General features: G+C 43.6%; 1 protein-coding gene across 2 annotated transcripts in view; it reads right to left on the bottom strand.

Annotated features, from left to right (window-relative positions):
- Positions 1–927: 927 nt before the first annotated feature.
- trpm3 (transient receptor potential cation channel, subfamily M, member 3) overlaps positions 928–17,483 on the bottom strand; it is a 130,948-nt gene continuing 114,392 nt past the window's right edge. The window contains exons 16-26 of one of the 2 annotated variants that reach the window (XM_041937574.1): positions 16,715–16,943; positions 14,066–14,269; positions 10,238–10,378; positions 8,392–8,520; positions 7,484–7,735; positions 6,464–6,638; positions 5,838–5,966; positions 4,061–4,211; positions 3,209–3,402; positions 2,887–3,019; positions 928–2,548 (exon numbers count right to left, since the gene is read on the bottom strand). In XM_041937574.1, the coding sequence (XP_041793508.1) occupies positions 928–2,548; positions 2,887–3,019; positions 3,209–3,402; positions 4,061–4,211; positions 5,838–5,966; positions 6,464–6,638; positions 7,484–7,735; positions 8,392–8,520; positions 10,238–10,378; positions 14,066–14,269; positions 16,715–16,943 (3,358 nt within the window). The remainder of the gene's footprint in view (positions 2,549–2,886; positions 3,020–3,208; positions 3,403–4,060; positions 4,212–5,837; positions 5,967–6,463; positions 6,639–7,483; positions 7,736–8,391; positions 8,521–10,237; positions 10,379–14,065; positions 14,270–16,714; positions 16,944–17,483) is intronic. The other variant, XM_041937575.1, reaches the window with a different exon arrangement.

Below are 17,483 nucleotides of genomic sequence, written 5' to 3'. Positions count from 1 at the left end.
TTGACTGGAGCATGTTCAAACACTGCTTTCTTTTTCGAGTCCCACTGGCAAAAGAAACAGCTTTGTAGAGAAAGTATGCTACAAAACACAAAGACAATTAAAGGCAAATTTGATATTCCTTTGAAAAAAGAGATATTGATTATCTGAAAGGTGTACTTGTGTATCCAGAGGTAAGTTGTTGCCATGTTACTGCAATCATTTCCAGTGCAACCAAGAGGGGAATTAGCTCCCGATGGTTCCAGACACCTCACTGCATCCTCTACGAAGCAGCCAGAAATATTAGCTTCTTTCTGTTTGCTAGAACTGGGGTCTTCGAGAGTGGAGTTAGGATTATATGAAGAGAGGAAAATGTACTTCAAGCGACAGTAATGGCTCTATGCTAAGACAAAATGACAAAATAAGGTGGCTATTTTTTCTTTCTCCGCTCTCTTTGTCTCACAGACTTGATAGTTTCTACCATATAATGCAGTTAGGAGTAACAGTACACTTTCTCTGACTAACGTGATTGATATGTGATGCAACACAGTGACAGATGTCTACTTGACGTAAAGGTGGTGGGTGGAAGACATACAGTACAAATACACCTTCCATTGCCATAACACCCCATTGAGAGTTACTTAGCTACAAGAGGAGGTAAAAACTACTCTAGATTCATAGCTCTTTGTTTTTGACTGGTGTACAGTAGGACCACTACACCTCCCATCCTTTTCATCCTCACTCCTGATCCAGGGTAAAGTTGCCCTCCAGCACTGACTATGAATAAACTTTTATCACCTTTTCTAACCTAAAATGTAAGTGAAAAAACTGTAGATCTGGTCCAGATCAGCATCTATGAGCAACTTCACCCTGCTTTCCCTTTTGCCCGTGGCCCTTTCAGTTTTCCTCCCTGGTCCTATCAGTGTGTGAGTGTGCTGACCAATGTTCTTGTCACGTGTAGTTTTGTCTATCAAAGCTGCGGAAAGCTGACGGCGTGGCCAGCTTCCTCATGGAGAGGTTGTCAGTCTTGGCTGTGTCCGGCCGTGCTCCAGACTTGCTCCTGAGGAAGGGGTTTCTGGTTCCTGCCAGACCCCGGCCCCCCGGCCCAGGCCCCCTGTCTGCCCCCAGACCCGGTCCCCTCTCCATCCTCTCACTCACCGACAGGCTCTTCCGGTGCGGAGGGGCCAGCGTGAGGGAAGGATGGGAGTCATCTGAGGAGCAGCTATTTGCTCGCTCCAGCCTGGAGAAGGGGGAGCAGAGAGGGGCCCCACTGGGCCCGCTAATGCCCCCTAGACGAGGGGTATCAGGGGCCGGAATCAGGTCCTCAGGATCCTCTGGATCAGACTCTGTGTGACTGAGCTCTGCCTCTCTCTCTGGGTGAGAGGAACCAATGTCTGACGGCTTATCAAAGGGGAATGAGGTGGATCCACCAGGGGAGTGTGAGCGTTCTGCAGGAGTGTATGGAGCTGAGACACAGCGTGTATCGATGCAGTCAGTGATGCTGGTGTACTCTGCAGCTTTTACCTGGACCCCGGCCCCCAGTCCACTGTAGCAGCCTCGTGGTGTGAACATGAGGCTGTGGGACTTGACCAGAGGAGGCTCATCCAGGAATGCTGTGCCTGCTGTAGAGAGGTAGCGGCTGCTCTTGGAGCGCTCGAGCAGCCCTGCTGAGGGAGGTGGGGATGGTTCAATGTCCCAAGGAGGTAAAGTGGTGTCTGGTAAGAGGTGGGCTGAGCACAATGACAAATCAGCAGCTGCACTGTCGTCAAACATGGCTCCAGCTGTTCCGCTGCTGCCTGCACCGCCCTCCGAGTGCCTGTCGCCCATACCGCTGGTGGCAACGCTGCTGAAGTCCCGGCCTCCCGGCAGCACCGTCTCCATGATATCTGACTGCAGCGAGGAGTCTCTCTGGAGCTGCGGGACCACGCGGAGAGGATCCAGAAAGACCTCTGCGGGTCCCACCTCCTCAGAAGTTGAGACATAGATATCGATGCATGACGATGGACGGTGCTGCTGGGAGACCGACAGCGTCGCCAGGGGGAGGGGCTTAGACTCCTTGGCGGCGGCACCTGAGGACACTGATTGCGAGCTGTTGGCTCGGTGGAGACTGAGTGAGCGTTCTTTGAAGAAGCTCTCAGCTCGTTCAGCTCCACTCGCGCGTTCGCCACCACGACCACCTCCAACATAAAATGAGTGGCTTCTTGTCCGTGTAGCCATGCCAGTAGGAGAAGGAGGGGACATGGAGCCCTCTGCCGTTCCCTCCAGTGCCTCCTGCAGGCGGTAGGCGTTCCCTTCTGTGCTGTTAAAGCTGCTTTGACGGAGGATGTATGCTGCCTCTGGGCACTCACCCTGACGGAGTATGTATGCTGAGTCTGTGCAGTCAGATGAAGTTCGCGAACGTACTTTGTTGACCTCTCCACGCTCAACACCTGTCACACGCTCCAGTGCCACGGCAATGCGTCCAATCAGCTCCTCCATTTGGGCCAGACGGATGTCAACAGTCTGCAGTGAGGCCTTCATGAAGTGTTCCCTTTCATTGACTTCCTCCAGACGCATCGCCATGTTCTCCACCCTGATAGAGAAGACAGAAAAGAAAGGAAAGAGAAGGCATGAAAAGCACTGGAGAGGGGAGAAAGGTTAGCTAAATGCGTTGCTGCAGTCCAATTCTTCGTGGCAGTAAAAAATAAAGAGCAGCAGTTCAGTCATTGTTGTCCCTGAAGACATCTCAGCTGTGTGTTCATGCACCGAATGTGTTGTCAGAGAGAAAAGAAGAAAAAATGACTTGAAATATGCACCGTATGACTAAATGTGCACTACAGCCTGTGAGGACTTTGTTTCTGCTCTGTCACTTTGTGTCTACCTGGCACACAGAGCACTGGACTGGAAATTTTCTGTGTAGCTATGTCCAACCTTTCAGAAGTGACTCTGATCCTCTCGTCATTAGAGGAGTGGAATCGGTCATCTTTCTCTCTGAAGTACTCCTCTATGCATTGCTCCTCAAAGTCGTGGACTTTCTTCAGCTCATCCTCTGTGATGAAAAGTTCTGTGGATGAAAGGAAGTGATAATGCTGCAGTGTCCCATTTACCTGTTTGACTGACAGTATAGAAATAGCAAAAGTTCAGATTCAGCTACTGTTATAGCACTAAAAACAGAATATTTAAAATCATTTTTAGCGATGTGACGTATCCACCCTGAGTTTATCAGACTTGTTCATGTTTATCCTCCACTCACTCAGTCCGTAGTCCCTCTCGTCGTCGTCGTGCTTCCTCCAGCGACAACACAGATGCTTGAGGACCATAGTTATGTGACTGAAGATGATGAGGGGTGGAGGAAGAACTGGGCGCTCATGGAACGTCATAATGAGCTGGTAACGCTGGAACTTCCAAACCTGGTTGGAGATGGACTTCACCTCGAAGAATGTATTACTGTGATGATGGACAACGAGAGACAGAAATGCCACACAGACCAAGCAAGTTTACATCCACTGAAAAACAAACTGAATCAAGTCATTGGCAGCACAACAAAGATCATGACCACTTCTGATCCTTCGCTCAGCATGCTGCGGCACTGCAGAGCCAAGTTTATGGAGATAGAAATAAATGCAGCAGCCGACTATAAACGGTTGCTGTAATGAGATTAAACCTTCAGTTTAACAGTTGTTTTTTTCTAGTGTGCACTTTTGGGTAATTACCCTGACAAACATGGAGAAGAGGATGATCGTCCTTGCTACATTATTCAAAGGTACAATAACAGATCATTAACATGATAATGTCTCTGTGGAAGAAGCATCAGCCCATTTGGTTAATTTGCTACCAGCTTCTAATGAGCTTAAAAGCAGCCTTTCTTTTACGCATACACATACACATGAATCTCAAGAAAAGTCTAAAAGACAGTTATGTCAGCAACAATATTACTAATTAATACCACTATGAGTAACATTTATTCCTTAGTGGTACTTTTTATGAGTGTTAGAGGACAGAGAGAACTAATTTCTATCATCAGGCTGCCAAAATAAGTGTTTTGTAGTGCAGCGTTTAAAGTTTGTTTCAGGCAGAAAGCTCAAATATTAGAGTGTTTACGTACTTGAACACAGCTATGAGTAGGTTGACCAGCAGAATGTTGGCCACCAGCAGATAGCAGGCCATGATAGCTGGGACAATCCAGGCACCGGTCTTACAGGGAGGCAGGGCCACCACCACCCCATCCTCTGTGGTGATGTTCTGCCCACAGGGGGCTGCACACCGCCACAAAACAAATACACACATTTACACATTAATATAAGGTTAGCTAAGTCTGCAGATAGAGACTAGAATCCATCATGAATAATGTTTTAGCAGAAATTTGTAGATGCACAACAAATTAGAAGGACATGCAGACACATGACACAAACATGTAAGGTACAGAACAGAGTAAATTAAATAAAGTAATTAAAACAAATTAAAGAAAACATAAAACATTCAAGCACACGCAGTACGCTGAGATACAAGACAATAACAAACAAAGAGACAAGCAGACCTGAAAAAAACCAAACAAAGTGCATAACTACATATTTTGCAAACAAACAAGAAGCATAAGTTGTCTTTATGCTTCTTAAAGAGGGGACTGGAAAGAGTGGACACTATAATGGTTGGGGCTCATGTTCAGAAATGTGCATCTGAAAACACACAAAAAAATGCATTCGTCATGTCTCATCACAGTTCGTGTTCCCAATATATTTAAACATGTAGTCGATGTTTGAAATATATTGTCACATGTGTGTGCCATAGCTTCGGTCAGCAATGGTTGATTGCTTTGAATCATTTGAAATGTATTTAGGATACATAGTATGTTTTTTCCATCTGTGATGGTTCAGTTGCTGTGGCTTGTCTGGGGAACATTCAGCATTTGTTCTTGGTTTGTTTGCCTTTGAGATTCATTCTAGTCATGCTCATCATTGCTTGATGTTCAATTGTTTCACACAATGCAGCCCAAAGACAGAGAACTGAAGTAATTTTTCTGTATTTTTTTTTATTATTTTTACCGTGAAAAAATTTGGATTAAAAACTCTGACAACTGAACCACGTGAAAAAACAGCTTACAGATGATGAAAGGTGGCTGATTAATACATTCTGGTGTGGATGTGTGTATGCTTGTGTTTTGTTGCTGTATGGTGTGGTATTCATATGTAAATATCAATGCTTACTTATGTTAAATGTTGACTATATCGGTAGAAAGATTTTGGCAAAGTAGCAATTGCACCGGTGAGAAGCTGAGCCGGCGTTACGGGGAGGGTGACATGGTTTACGTGACAGACGGTGTTAACATGGCAGGGTCACTTCCTCAAATGAAAATAATTTAAAAGTCAAGGAACAAAACGGGTGGAAGAAACATCAAGGGAATATCAAACTTTTAAACTTTGATTTTTTTCCTCTTGATGTGACAACTGACCAGAAACAAGGATCATAATATCAGAACACATTTGAAAAGTGCTACTGCCATGTAACAGAGCCATTTGCCAGCCAGTGCCAAAATTAGTAAGGGTAAAGTTGCTTGCAAGATGCACCCTTAGGTCAAGCTACTAGTTAGCCAATTGAAGATTTGCAGACTAAAGGCAGCCTCACTGAAACAGGCTGTCACACACTTTAAATTCTCTTAAACAAGCTGTTTAAAGAAAATGTTGTTTAGATACAGTAGCTGACCCAAGATGCCAAACACACGAGGGCAACTTTAACCTTAGAGCGTGTGGAGCCGCATGCACACTTTTGTTTCAAGTGGCCTCTAGTGGTAGGAGTGGGCATGACATGGTGGTAATGTGAGGATGATGAAGGAGAGGTGGGATAGGTAGATGTGGTTAAATTGAGGTCTATATCTATTGATTTACTGGGATTTTGACTGCACTGGGAAATGTGGAATGGACCATTACTACGCCAGCTTCCGTGAGTTCGAAAGTAATTTTCGACCAGCCAGAGTTTTTCATTCAGCCTTTGCTGTAACTTCCTACTATGCATATCTGAAACAAAGAATGAAAACATTATTTCAGATCTCTTCTCTTTGGGCCACTCCTCACACTCTGTACACACCATCATATACACTGCCATACAAAAAGACGACAGAACAGCACACGAATGCACTCTCACTCTCAAGACATTTTCTGCTCACAGTCTACGTTTGATTTATTGAGTCTAATGTCACTTTGTCTACATGGTAGAAAACAATGTAGAGACAGAAACGATTAAGACAAACTGACAGTAAAATGTAGGTTCCTTTATCTGGTGATAAAAAAGTCTCCACTGTACAGTGTTGAATATGTATGTGGTATAAAAAGACATCTTGCAGTAATATGTTAACCTGTGGAGGAAATGAAAATTAAATGTAATTCTGCACTGAGACAGGTGCGTATTCGGTCACACTACTTGCATCTCTCTTCCTCTTGCAGGAACTATTAGCCCATGAATTAACAAAAAATATGCTTATTGAAAAGCTCTGACGCTGTTTTCCTGAACTTACGGTCAATCTGGTCGGCAAACACCTCTCCGTAGATCATCCAGTAAGGCATGAAGAAGATGTTCCTAGCTAGCATCCAGGACGGGTCTTCATTAGGGTTGAGGATGGCCTGACGCGCCACCCCAAAACTCATCAGCACCACCAACATGATGATCACAAAATACATCATGTCGATCATCTGGCAGAGGGGCGGGGGTAGAGGAGGAGAGAAGGGAAGGGGTGAGTGGTTTAAGAAGAATATGGGGAGCAGTTGGTAAATATGTTTGTAGAAGGGAACGGTGATAAAATGAAGAAGGAATGGATAAAGTGAAGAAAGCAGTAATGAGGCAAAACAAGAGAGCTGGAGAAGCAGTTTAACACGTTTGATGAATGATGGTCTGTACTATCATTCTCAGAGTCTTGGTTGGTCAATCAAACTTTAATGTAATTAGTTCTGGAATGAAGCCTTAACTCAATATTTAAAATGTGCTAAATTTAGGTTAACCCCGCACTGATGGAGGACGTTACAGAGCTGAAGTGGAGGAGGCACTTCTTCTGGGCTGATTTATATTCCGCTTAACTCTGTGTGAGGCTGCCACTCATTGTCATTTTACAAAGCTCAAACACATTTAAAGTTTTTTTTTCACTCTCTAGCTAATGGCTGATTTTCATGTCAAAGAGAGTTTGTGTCCTGTGGTCCGCAGCCCATGTCAAAGACAGCCGAACATCAGATGCAGATTTGGGCTTTTGATCCCCTTTGCCTTCATGTATTTATCAGAGGCTCCGATCTTGTGAACTCTTTGAGATCAAACAATGAGGTTTAGAGGCACTAAAGCTCTATTAGGACTGAGCCTGCACGCCACATACTAATGAAACCTTCATAATCACAGGTGAACCCTTATAATCAGTCCGGGTCATGCTGAGTAAAGTCAGAGGCTAGAAAAAGTCAGACATAAATGAAGAATACATAATAGAGAGAGATAGTGCAGATAGAAAAGAAAGACATGCGCACGCACACACACACACACCCCTGCCACTTCTCACCATTTTGCCAATCATCATCACATAAGGACCCAGGTACTTGTTGACCCCAAAGATATCCAGCAGCCGAATGTACCAATAGATGATGTTGACGCAATAGATGACCCGTCCGTAGCTCATGAGCGGCGGCTCTTGGAGACGCAGAACCATCCCGACGGAGAATATGAGGATGGCCATGAGGTCTGTGATGTTCCAGTACTCCTGGAGCCACACCTTCACCTTCTGTAACAACTTCCCCGGCTCCGACATCAGGATCTGGAAGAGCGTTGGAGGCAAATTAGTTGAGAGAGGAACTCGGGGAGGAAGGTGAGGGAGCGCAAACGATAGAGGAGGAATGATAGAAAGATGAGCTGATAAAAAGACAGATTGAAGGGTGATCGCATTAGAGGTGAGGAAAAAAAGAAATGCATTATATCACGACCACCATGAGAGGGCAGTGTGAGTTCACCAATCAGGGCATCCAGCAGATGTCTGAGGAGGCTTTGTTGTGCAGCTGAGAACGATGTGACATAATGATTAATGCATTTCATACACTTACAGTACGAACACAGCCACAGAGTGAAGCTGAACAGACCTTTTCTATTTACTCTTTTTCTGTCTTTGTTTTCCCATCTCTGCCTTTTTACTTTATTTCCACCAACCTGTCTCTCCTTTCTCTTTCTCTTAGACTCTTCCCTTTGCTTCCCCTTCAGTGATCACAGTTTTCCTTATTTATTATGAGCCGTTTGGTGATATGTACATAATGTTTAGCTGAATTAAGATGAATCACTGAATTAAACTGGAGGCCACATTAATGTGACGAGCTCTGTGTGTTCAGTTCACTGGGTAGTGGAATTGATTACTGTGTGTTCAATATAGTTGTGCATGCATGATGCACAATTGCATGTAGCCAATGCTAGGATGGGCGGTACCTCTCTCATTTTCTCAATGCCGTTGGTGAAGATGTAAGCGATGACGATCCACTCTTGAGGAGAGGGCCACAGGTCCATCTTGACCAGGACAATGTAGTTGAACAACATCAGATAGCCCACGTATGCCATCTACGCAAAAACACAACAGCGGAGGGAAATCAGCAAGGACACATTAGCAAACATCAATACATTTCAAATCTCTATGTTCAAAGTGGCTCGAAGGACTACTGCGAAAAGGGTTTTTGTGCTCAAATTAAACATTTTTTTAGTGAATGATCGACCCTCATTACAACTCCCTTTTCAGCTCAGCTTTTCAGATCTGATAATAGAAATTTGATGTCAAGACACTTGATTGCTGTACCTCCACACTTGGCCTGAAAATATCCATTATGCATCTCCTGTGGCTGTGTCTATTTGAATACATGTCAGCTGTCTACTTTCATTTTTCCTGCACTTCTTTCTTTCAAGACTAGATAAAATATTTGATTACAAAGCGAGTTTAACCATCTAAAGATTAAGACTGGAGGACATGACACAAATGTATTCAAAATCAATTTTTCTGTGTTTTCCTCATTCGCAGGTCCTAACATCACAGGATTTTAATTAGATAGTTGACATTTGTGATTCAGCGAGTGGTGATCCAATATCATCAGACCATTTAAACTGCATGAATACATTCAGCAGTGATTTGGACAGCTATGCAAAATCCTGAACTGTTTCTACCTTTAAATTAGGAACAATAATAAAAAGCTTTAACATATCTAAATTATAGATTAAAGTAACCACAGATACACTGGGGATGGGTTCTCTTCCAGCCCGTGCTTAAATCAAGCATTCCAGTGAAGTAAGCAGGCAGAGTGGTTTTAATAATGTGTGAGCAGGACCGCCATTCATTCCCACATGCACAGTCGCTCTGTGTCATAAGTTTGACTAATATTAGAATAAATGGGGCAGCGCTCCACAGCAGATGAGAGGTTTGAATACAAATCTGGTCAAGAGGACCAAGAAGAGCATATTCTGACCCTGAGAAAACCCGGGATCGGTTCTACGAGAGCAATAACAAAATTCAAAGTAAAATATTTTTATTAACCCGAAGGGCAGAAAGGAGACGTGAGGGAGGAAAAGAGTGTAAATAGCCAGAGAAGGGAAGGGGGATGAAACAAAACACAGCCAAAATATTTTCACAGCATACACAAACAGTGAAATCCCCACCGGTGGTGAAAAAAGATGTTTTCACTGGGCAAGCAAATTGAAGGAGCCCAAGACGGGGTATGGAAAACAAAAGATCAGCTTATATCAAACATGACACACACACTCACAGAGCACATACTGTACAAAACACAAGCTATACATAGTCTCCAAAGGCATCTGGACTTACAGAATATAGATGCTGTGTAGACAGATGTAAAGACGCATACGTAAAACATGCACGTTCCCGCATATGCAGACACACTGAAACTTATCTTTAATCAAATAATATTAAGTTATTGTAATATTTCATCCAGTTTCACTACGCCACAACTGAGAGGTTTCCGCATGTTTACACTGTTAACACAAAGCGTCCTCGTTTGATCTTCGATCCCTTACTCTCCCTCACTCCGCTGTACTTTTCTCACCATGTTGCTTCCATCACGCTCCCCATCTCTTTCACACTAAACCTTCCCACCCCAGTAAAGCTGGGTAATGACAGGGTGGAAACAGCAGGTTAATGACAACAGAGGCAGCGTGGCAGTAGAAGCTAACAGCAGGGAGTCAGGAATTGATGCTGTTGCAGAAATACAGTAAGCACTGACGGTGCCAGCAGGAAGCTGAGTATGTAGGTGGTATTGCTGGAGCTGACACTGACCGTATGGAACCAGAACTTGACAATTGGAGCGTTGTAGAACTCGTATATCTTGCGTCCCATGGGGATGAGGCGGTGGCGGTTCTGAACCTCCTCAACATCCTTCTTTCTGGATGTCTCTGTGGTTACCTTACCCAGCATTGCCTGGGGGGATGCAAACCCCACATGGAGCGAGGGAGGAAGCGAAAGGTGTGAGGGATAAAAGGATGGAGAGAGTGGGAAGAGGGAAGTGTGACGGATTGGAAGGACAGAGGAGGAGGAGGAGGAGAGGGGGAGATGCAGAGAGTGGATGGAGATGAAGACGTGGAGGGGAGGAGGTGGGATGGGTAGAGTTGAATAACAAAGAAAAAAGGAGAAAAAATGAGAAGGGGGAGAGGGTTACATTATGGCTACTGCACAGTCTTTAATACCATAATCAAAGAAGCAAGCACAGGCAATGTCATCATTCCAAAATGTGAGATGTGTGTTTGAGGTGGAGTGTTGGGTGAAGGCTGGTAACACAGTATGACGCAGACACACACACTCATGGATTGTGTCTCAGACAACGATTAAGAGGCAGAAGAGAGACAAGATCATGAGAGAAAGAAGACAGAAACAGAAAAGGAAAAAGATAAGACATTGATATCTTATTTGGGTATGTGACACATTTCCTTATCCATGAGAGAGGGTTTGGAGCCCACTGCTTTTATGGGTCATGGTCTTAATGTCAAAGCAACACCAGACCTCTGAGGGAGTTCATTTAATTGTATGTCAAGAAGTATACTGCCCTACAAAGGCAAAACTCTAATCATCATATAACATCAATATCATGCTGTTGAAATTAATTATTTATGTTGTGTTTTTGTAACTAAATACAAAGTAGACCTAGACAGCACAATATCTGCACTTTGGCTTTCTAGTTAGTGCTCTCTAGCTACTTATCTATGTGCAGTAGGACTTGCAACCACACTAACTGTACTCTCTGCTATAGAAACACAGCTAAAGCAAGAGGGTTTTATCAAATGATAGCTAGCTTGTAGCCTTAGATAGAAGTAAAGCTTGGTTTAGTTACTGATCCCATAGCTGTTATCTGTGAATGAAAAATATCCATTTTGATGAACAGACATTCTAGTTCTTCAGTTACTTAATTGTTATAATTAAAGGTTCAATGTGTAAGAATTGGCCACCTGTCGAAGGTTGTTCCAAAAAAAGAGGGGGCAGTATATCACCATAGTAACTGCTAATTGCTGCTCATTATGCACTTTGCTGTAGTTATCTTTGGCTATAGCTACTACAGCTGCTGTTAGCTAGTTAGCTCAGTTACCTGCGCAGCTAGTGGCCCTATGTTGACTGAGTCAGCATAGCTTGAGAGCTTGGAGCACCGGGGGAGTGTTGGGGTTTACACCGCGAGCAAAGGAACTGGGTTCAGCTGCTTCCCAGTAAACACGGCCAAATCGGGACAGAACACAGCCTCCAAGATGGATGGAGGCCAGTTTGACGACAGGGAAAACTGTGCCAAGGTGATTTACAGCAGCTACGACCAGAGCTGGGAAAGCAGCGAGAGGAGGGTTGATTATCATCAGCATGGAAAGCAGTGTTGATGAGCTTTATTTTGTTTCATCTGAAACTGAATGAAGTGTGTGAAAGAGAGAAACTTGAATTAAGATCTACGGTTGTATTTTTCTGTTTAAAAAAGCTTGTGAAACACAGCAAAGTCGCTGCTTGTACACATTTGCCAGCTGAAACTACAGACGGTTACGCTATTGGACTATTGCCTCTTGCGGTACTGAGTGGCATTTAATATGAGACAGGACGACGCAGCTAGCTTTCTGATGATAATTTTAGCCCATTCTTTAATCTAAAAAAAAAAAAATTCTGGCCACATCTTGCACATTGCTCCTTCAATTAAGGCAATCAGCTAAATCAATTCATGCTGGAGAAGAAAGAAAAACAGCTAACAGATAGAAACACAGGGAAACTTTCCTATAAGCTAAATAATAATCAAACTAAAGTTCATTTTCTTGAACTACTTAAAATGGATAAGAGAGAAGACATTCTGTTGATCGGTCAAGCAGTTTCTCTGAGCAGTGAAGGTTATCCAGAGGCAGAGTGCAGTACTTGCATTTTTTAGGTACTGTGTGAATGTTAAAGTCATGAAAGACGTACAATTAGACCATTACAACCTTTCTAATTTTCAGTTTGAATCCAGTCTGACAACTATAAAAACAGTTTTTCTCAGCTTCACTGCTTCTGTAGTTGCTGCATTCTGTCTTTGTAGGGCAGCATAGCAGACCTGGGCAAAGATAAAATGTTTGATCTGTCCAAAAATTTGAAAAACAGGTTGAGTAGCTGGTTTAAGTTCCCAGGCCACCGAAAAGGCACGATAGTGATAAAACCATCACTAGGAGAAAAAAAAGAAATCAGAGAAGAAATCACCATCAGGAATTTAATTTTTTTCCAATATGTGAGACATATACAGCCAAAGTTTTGTCCAAGGCACACACAGACGGGCCTTCAAGGTGAACAGATTCAGATGCCAGTGTGTAAATCACACCATGCCTTTACTGTACCGAACATGCACATTATCTGATCAGCAAGTGGACACAGGCTATAACATTCATCACAGTGTGGTTTATCTAAAGCATCTGAGGACAATACAATCTCCCTCTGTGGTGTAGCAGTCTGTGTGTATCTGTATGAATCTTTGTGTGATTCATAAGTATCTGAGGGTGCATTTATACAGCCAGAAGCCAGGGTAATAAAAAAGGACTCACTGCAAATGCATCCTTTGACTGAAGGACTCTTTAACGCCTCTGTGCCTCAAGGACTGCATTTGTAAAATGGTCCGTTTTGTGAATCTTTGCACTGGCTTGCTGGCTGTGCTCAATGCAGATGGAGAGTATGTACAGTGGTGCTGAAAGGAGTTCAATTTCAGTTCAATCACTTAACGGAACAACCTCAGATTCAGTTTGTGAATTAAAATTGTCGTTCCAATTTCAATCTTGATTTCAACACACAAACTGGATCTCGGTATCATCTCCAGAATTGATTGGATTGAAATGGAACGAGTCCTAATCCTGCTGTACATCCATGTCTATGCAGATGGACCAACTCTTCCACTGTGAGCTGGGAGAAGGTGCTCAGACTCTGCATGATTTAAGCTCTGCAGCAGCAGGCGGACATGGTTATATAATGCAAAAGCCTGGGCCTCCCATGCTCAGCAGCTGACATGCTGAGTGGTATGCTGCAGCAAGCCATCATCATGATGGGAGAGAGTGAGGGGCAGCAATCGGCTAGCATACAGTACTGTACCTCAATCAGAACTGAGCTTGGAGAAAGGGAGAAAGAGAGAAAGAGCTGGAGAGCGAGAGAGAGAGCTGAAAGCAAAAGAAATAAAGAAACTAAAGAAGCAAAGAGGGAGAGAGAGAGAGAGGTAGAGCTGGGCAGAGAACAAGAGGAACCAAAGCAAAAGCAGAGAGAAACAGAGAAGAAGATAGATGGAAGGAGAAACAAACACGAGGGAACCCACAAGCGGCGACAGACTGAGACGCTACAACTCCAAGACCATGTCTTTGCTAAGACAACGAGAAACAGGAAAGGCCGATTTGGCTGGAAGGGTCCAGTTGGCCAGAATAGAGAAACAGGTATGTGTGTTGAATGTGTGTGCGCATCATTGTGGACAGAAACAACATCGTATAAAACTGGTCCACAAGAGATATTTACAAAGGACACAGAATCTGGGCTATGTGTTCAATGATCAGTTTTATAATCTGAACAAAGCATGTGCATGTTGTTTAAAGTTTGAATATGTGTATAGATTCTGAGATGCGGGGCTGAGGTGGGTTCTCTCACCACGGAGTTGTACTGCGTCTCACAGTAAGATCTTACTGTGAACTCCATGTCTTCCTCCTCCTTCTCCTTGACTGGTTTCTCGGGCTCCTCCTCCTCCTTCTCCTGCAGGTAGGCCTCCTGATCCTGGGGCATGTAGGACATCTCATCCTTGTTCTTGAACTCCAGGCTCAGGATGGACGGTGGCAGAAGCAGCCCTAAGATTACCTGGGTGATGAGGAAGACAGGAAGTGGAGGTGGAAGTGACAGATTTGATTACGTTGTACAGTTTCATGGGCGGAAATTAGGACAAAGAAAGTCTGGAACAAACAAACCCCCATAACCAGTCTGTGACACACACATGTGAAGCTCATATATTATAAATGTACCCACATGAGCACCTCCCCATCATGCCTGTGCACGGCTGAATGACAAAGCTTCGGTATTTATGACAGCCAAGGCGGGGGTGCTCATTGTGGAAGTCAATTACAAAAGCATTAGTCCAGACAGGCAGCAAGGGTACTGCACCGCCACGATGGATGAGAGGGACAAACACTCGCAGCAGATAAAGGAGGCAGGCATGCTGTAAACACTTCAGATACATAGCAGTCAAACAAGAAAAGGAGGAACGAGGCTCTCACTACGGCGAGAAGGTGACGAATAAAGGAAAGAGAAGATGGAGAGCAGCGTAATGAAGTCTTCTTATCTCTGGAAGCAGCTGTATTTAATTTAAGAGTGAAATTTAGCTGTTTTCAATGGATTGAATACTGACTCAAAATTTCTGATCAGTTTCTGGTGTTAAAATTTAGACAATTCATGCTCTGATGTCATAAAGCTGTCGGTGAAGTCAGATGACTTGACAAAATGATGAAAAGGATAGCTTCAAGGTGACAAAAAGGGAGTAGTAACCAGTGAGAAACACAATTAAAATCCACAGCACAGAAAGTGATGCCTCAGCTTCTCTTGTCATCAGTCACATCAATAGGTCAGAAGCAAAGATGCCAATAGTTCATCACTTATCGATGTGCGGAGAAATTAATGGACTCATCTTTGCAAGTCCACTTGTAGCCTCCAGAAACCTTTTTCTCGTATGAGAATGTTGGCGTGCTGAAGCTGGCGGCCCTCACAACTATAGCAAAACTCGAAAATGTGCACACGTATCATTTTGACAATGTTATTTGCTGTATATCATGAATTCCTGGGGGCATCGAATCTTGTTTGTTCCACTTGTGGTTCCCTTTCTGTCTTTCTGCTCCGATGAGCTTGCTTTAGTGGCGCACTCTCTCGCTCACTCCTGCAAAGGCCAAGCCATACTTAAAGCACTTGCTAGCCGTCCTCTCTCACTCTGTGTATGAATGAGTGTGAACCCAGCCGTCCCTTCAGCAACTCCCAGGGCAACTCTTCATTATAAATAACTCTAACCTCTCTGATCTGAGCAGCTGCCTCCTATCGCCCTACCTCCAGACGTCTGGAAAACCCACATGAGCAAAAATGTCTCAAAACTCAACCGCTGGTCTAAAATGAAACCTCTCCCCTAAACTCAAAAGGATGTTCACCACATAAGCCTTGACATAAAATATGTGGGACGCAATTTCAAGGTTTTTAAGTAATTAAGGTCAGTTCTTCTGTCCCCTCTGGCTTGAGAGAAAGCTTTGTAGGCTTATGCTAATGAAGTTGGATCAGGACGGCCACCTCGCCCAGACACTTGTCGCACTCCTAATGTTTAACTGTCCAGTAAACCTCTGTCCTGCAGATAAACACCCCTCAATCAGATACTTGACAACTTTCTATTATTAACCAAAGTGCATAAATTAAACCTAGAATCCAGTGAAAAAAAATCTGTTTCATATGATATAATTGTCAATAGACCTGTTGAGTGTTGAGCTCCCACAAACTACAAGATAAAGTGTTTAAGCTGTCAGTATTGACCTGTCTACTTTTCACAGTCCAGTGCTCTCCACATTATTGGGAATGAGTCATCACAGCCAAACCACAGTCATAACTAGCCAGACCAGTGTGCTTCCAGCTGTATTTAGCAAAGATAAATAGGCATACACTGTGCAATAGATGGGTAATCTTAATTTATTGTTTAATTTTGTGGATATTCTGAGAATCGTGATGATCATAAGCAAGGATTTTACAAACTATGCAACGGCAACATTGATTCTAAATTACCTGCATTTCATGCATTGCAATTTCTCATTACTTACCTGTCAACATAAACACAAGTGCTGTACATGTAATGATGGATGGACTAATAACATAATAAGATAATAGTGGGAGATTTCTGCCCTTCTCTTTCAGGTATATTATGTCCAATGCAATTTTCAGACAATTTCCAAGGAAAGGTAATCTGCAATTCTCTCTGCTTCACATCCCTGCATTTCCCCACATCACATTTGGCAGTTGTCATGTACAACCGCTCTCCACTTTGCAGCACCACTCAGCAGATCCACAGAAGTGATTTGGGCCAACTTTACTGTAGTTCGCAGGGAGATGAAGGGGTTTCTTATTACTTTCACCACCCAACTTTTCTCAAGCAGTCTGAAGGGATACAAGCATTCCAATACAACTGTGCCCCTCCATCACCAAAGCCTGAGGTCACACTTTATGTGATGTAAGAACACTTCTCTACCCACAGGTTATCCCAAACATCTGTCCCACTTCTGTTACCTTCAGGCCTGAGTTCTTGCGCATACGCAGGCGTCCCATCCACATGTCGGTCAGCAGCATCTGACTGCAGGTGTGAGCGATGAAATCTCTGTGCTTGGCTGCTACCGCCAGCTGCAGACAGGTGGCGTTGCTCCAGTTCTTTAGCTCGTACGTCAGCAGCTTCATGGCCATCTGCTCGTCCTGTTTATAGGACTGGTCTAGGAGTTCCACTGCCAGCTGGCCAAATTCTCTGGGAATTTATATGCAGGACATATACAGGCACACAGAGTCATGAACAGAGACGGTAATACACTTTGTCCAAAGATTTAAGAATGTAATTAAACTGGTCAAAGAATCACTAACCATCTGGCCAAGTTCTGGAGAAGATTAAATTTACATGAAGACACTTCAACACACACACACACACACACACACACACACACGACACAAGAGAGATACAACCTTTTGCCAACCTACACAGCACACAGACATGGCCAAGGCCTTACATGACAAGCATATCTAATTTCTTTAGTAGATGCACAAACATATTCAGCAAATAGGGCCCAAATTCTCACTGGTAATTATGTCTGTATCTTTTCCAAGGTGAAAGTGTTTAAGATGTACGTACACGGCATGCTGAACAAGAAATACTGTGTGCAGATTTCAAAGTTATGATTACGGAACAGTGGAGCTAATAGTGAAATATGTCTTAGAGGCCAAAATATGAAAACAATATTTGAATATGGGAATACAATATGGCCAACACACACACACACACACACACACACAC

The sequence above is a fragment of the Chelmon rostratus genome, chromosome 5 (assembly GCF_017976325.1).
Source record: "Chelmon rostratus isolate fCheRos1 chromosome 5, fCheRos1.pri, whole genome shotgun sequence".
Classification (NCBI taxonomy): Eukaryota; Metazoa; Chordata; class Actinopteri; order Chaetodontiformes; family Chaetodontidae; genus Chelmon; species Chelmon rostratus.
Note: the sequence above shows the minus strand (reverse complement) of the source record. Positions and strands in the feature narration are given on the sequence as shown.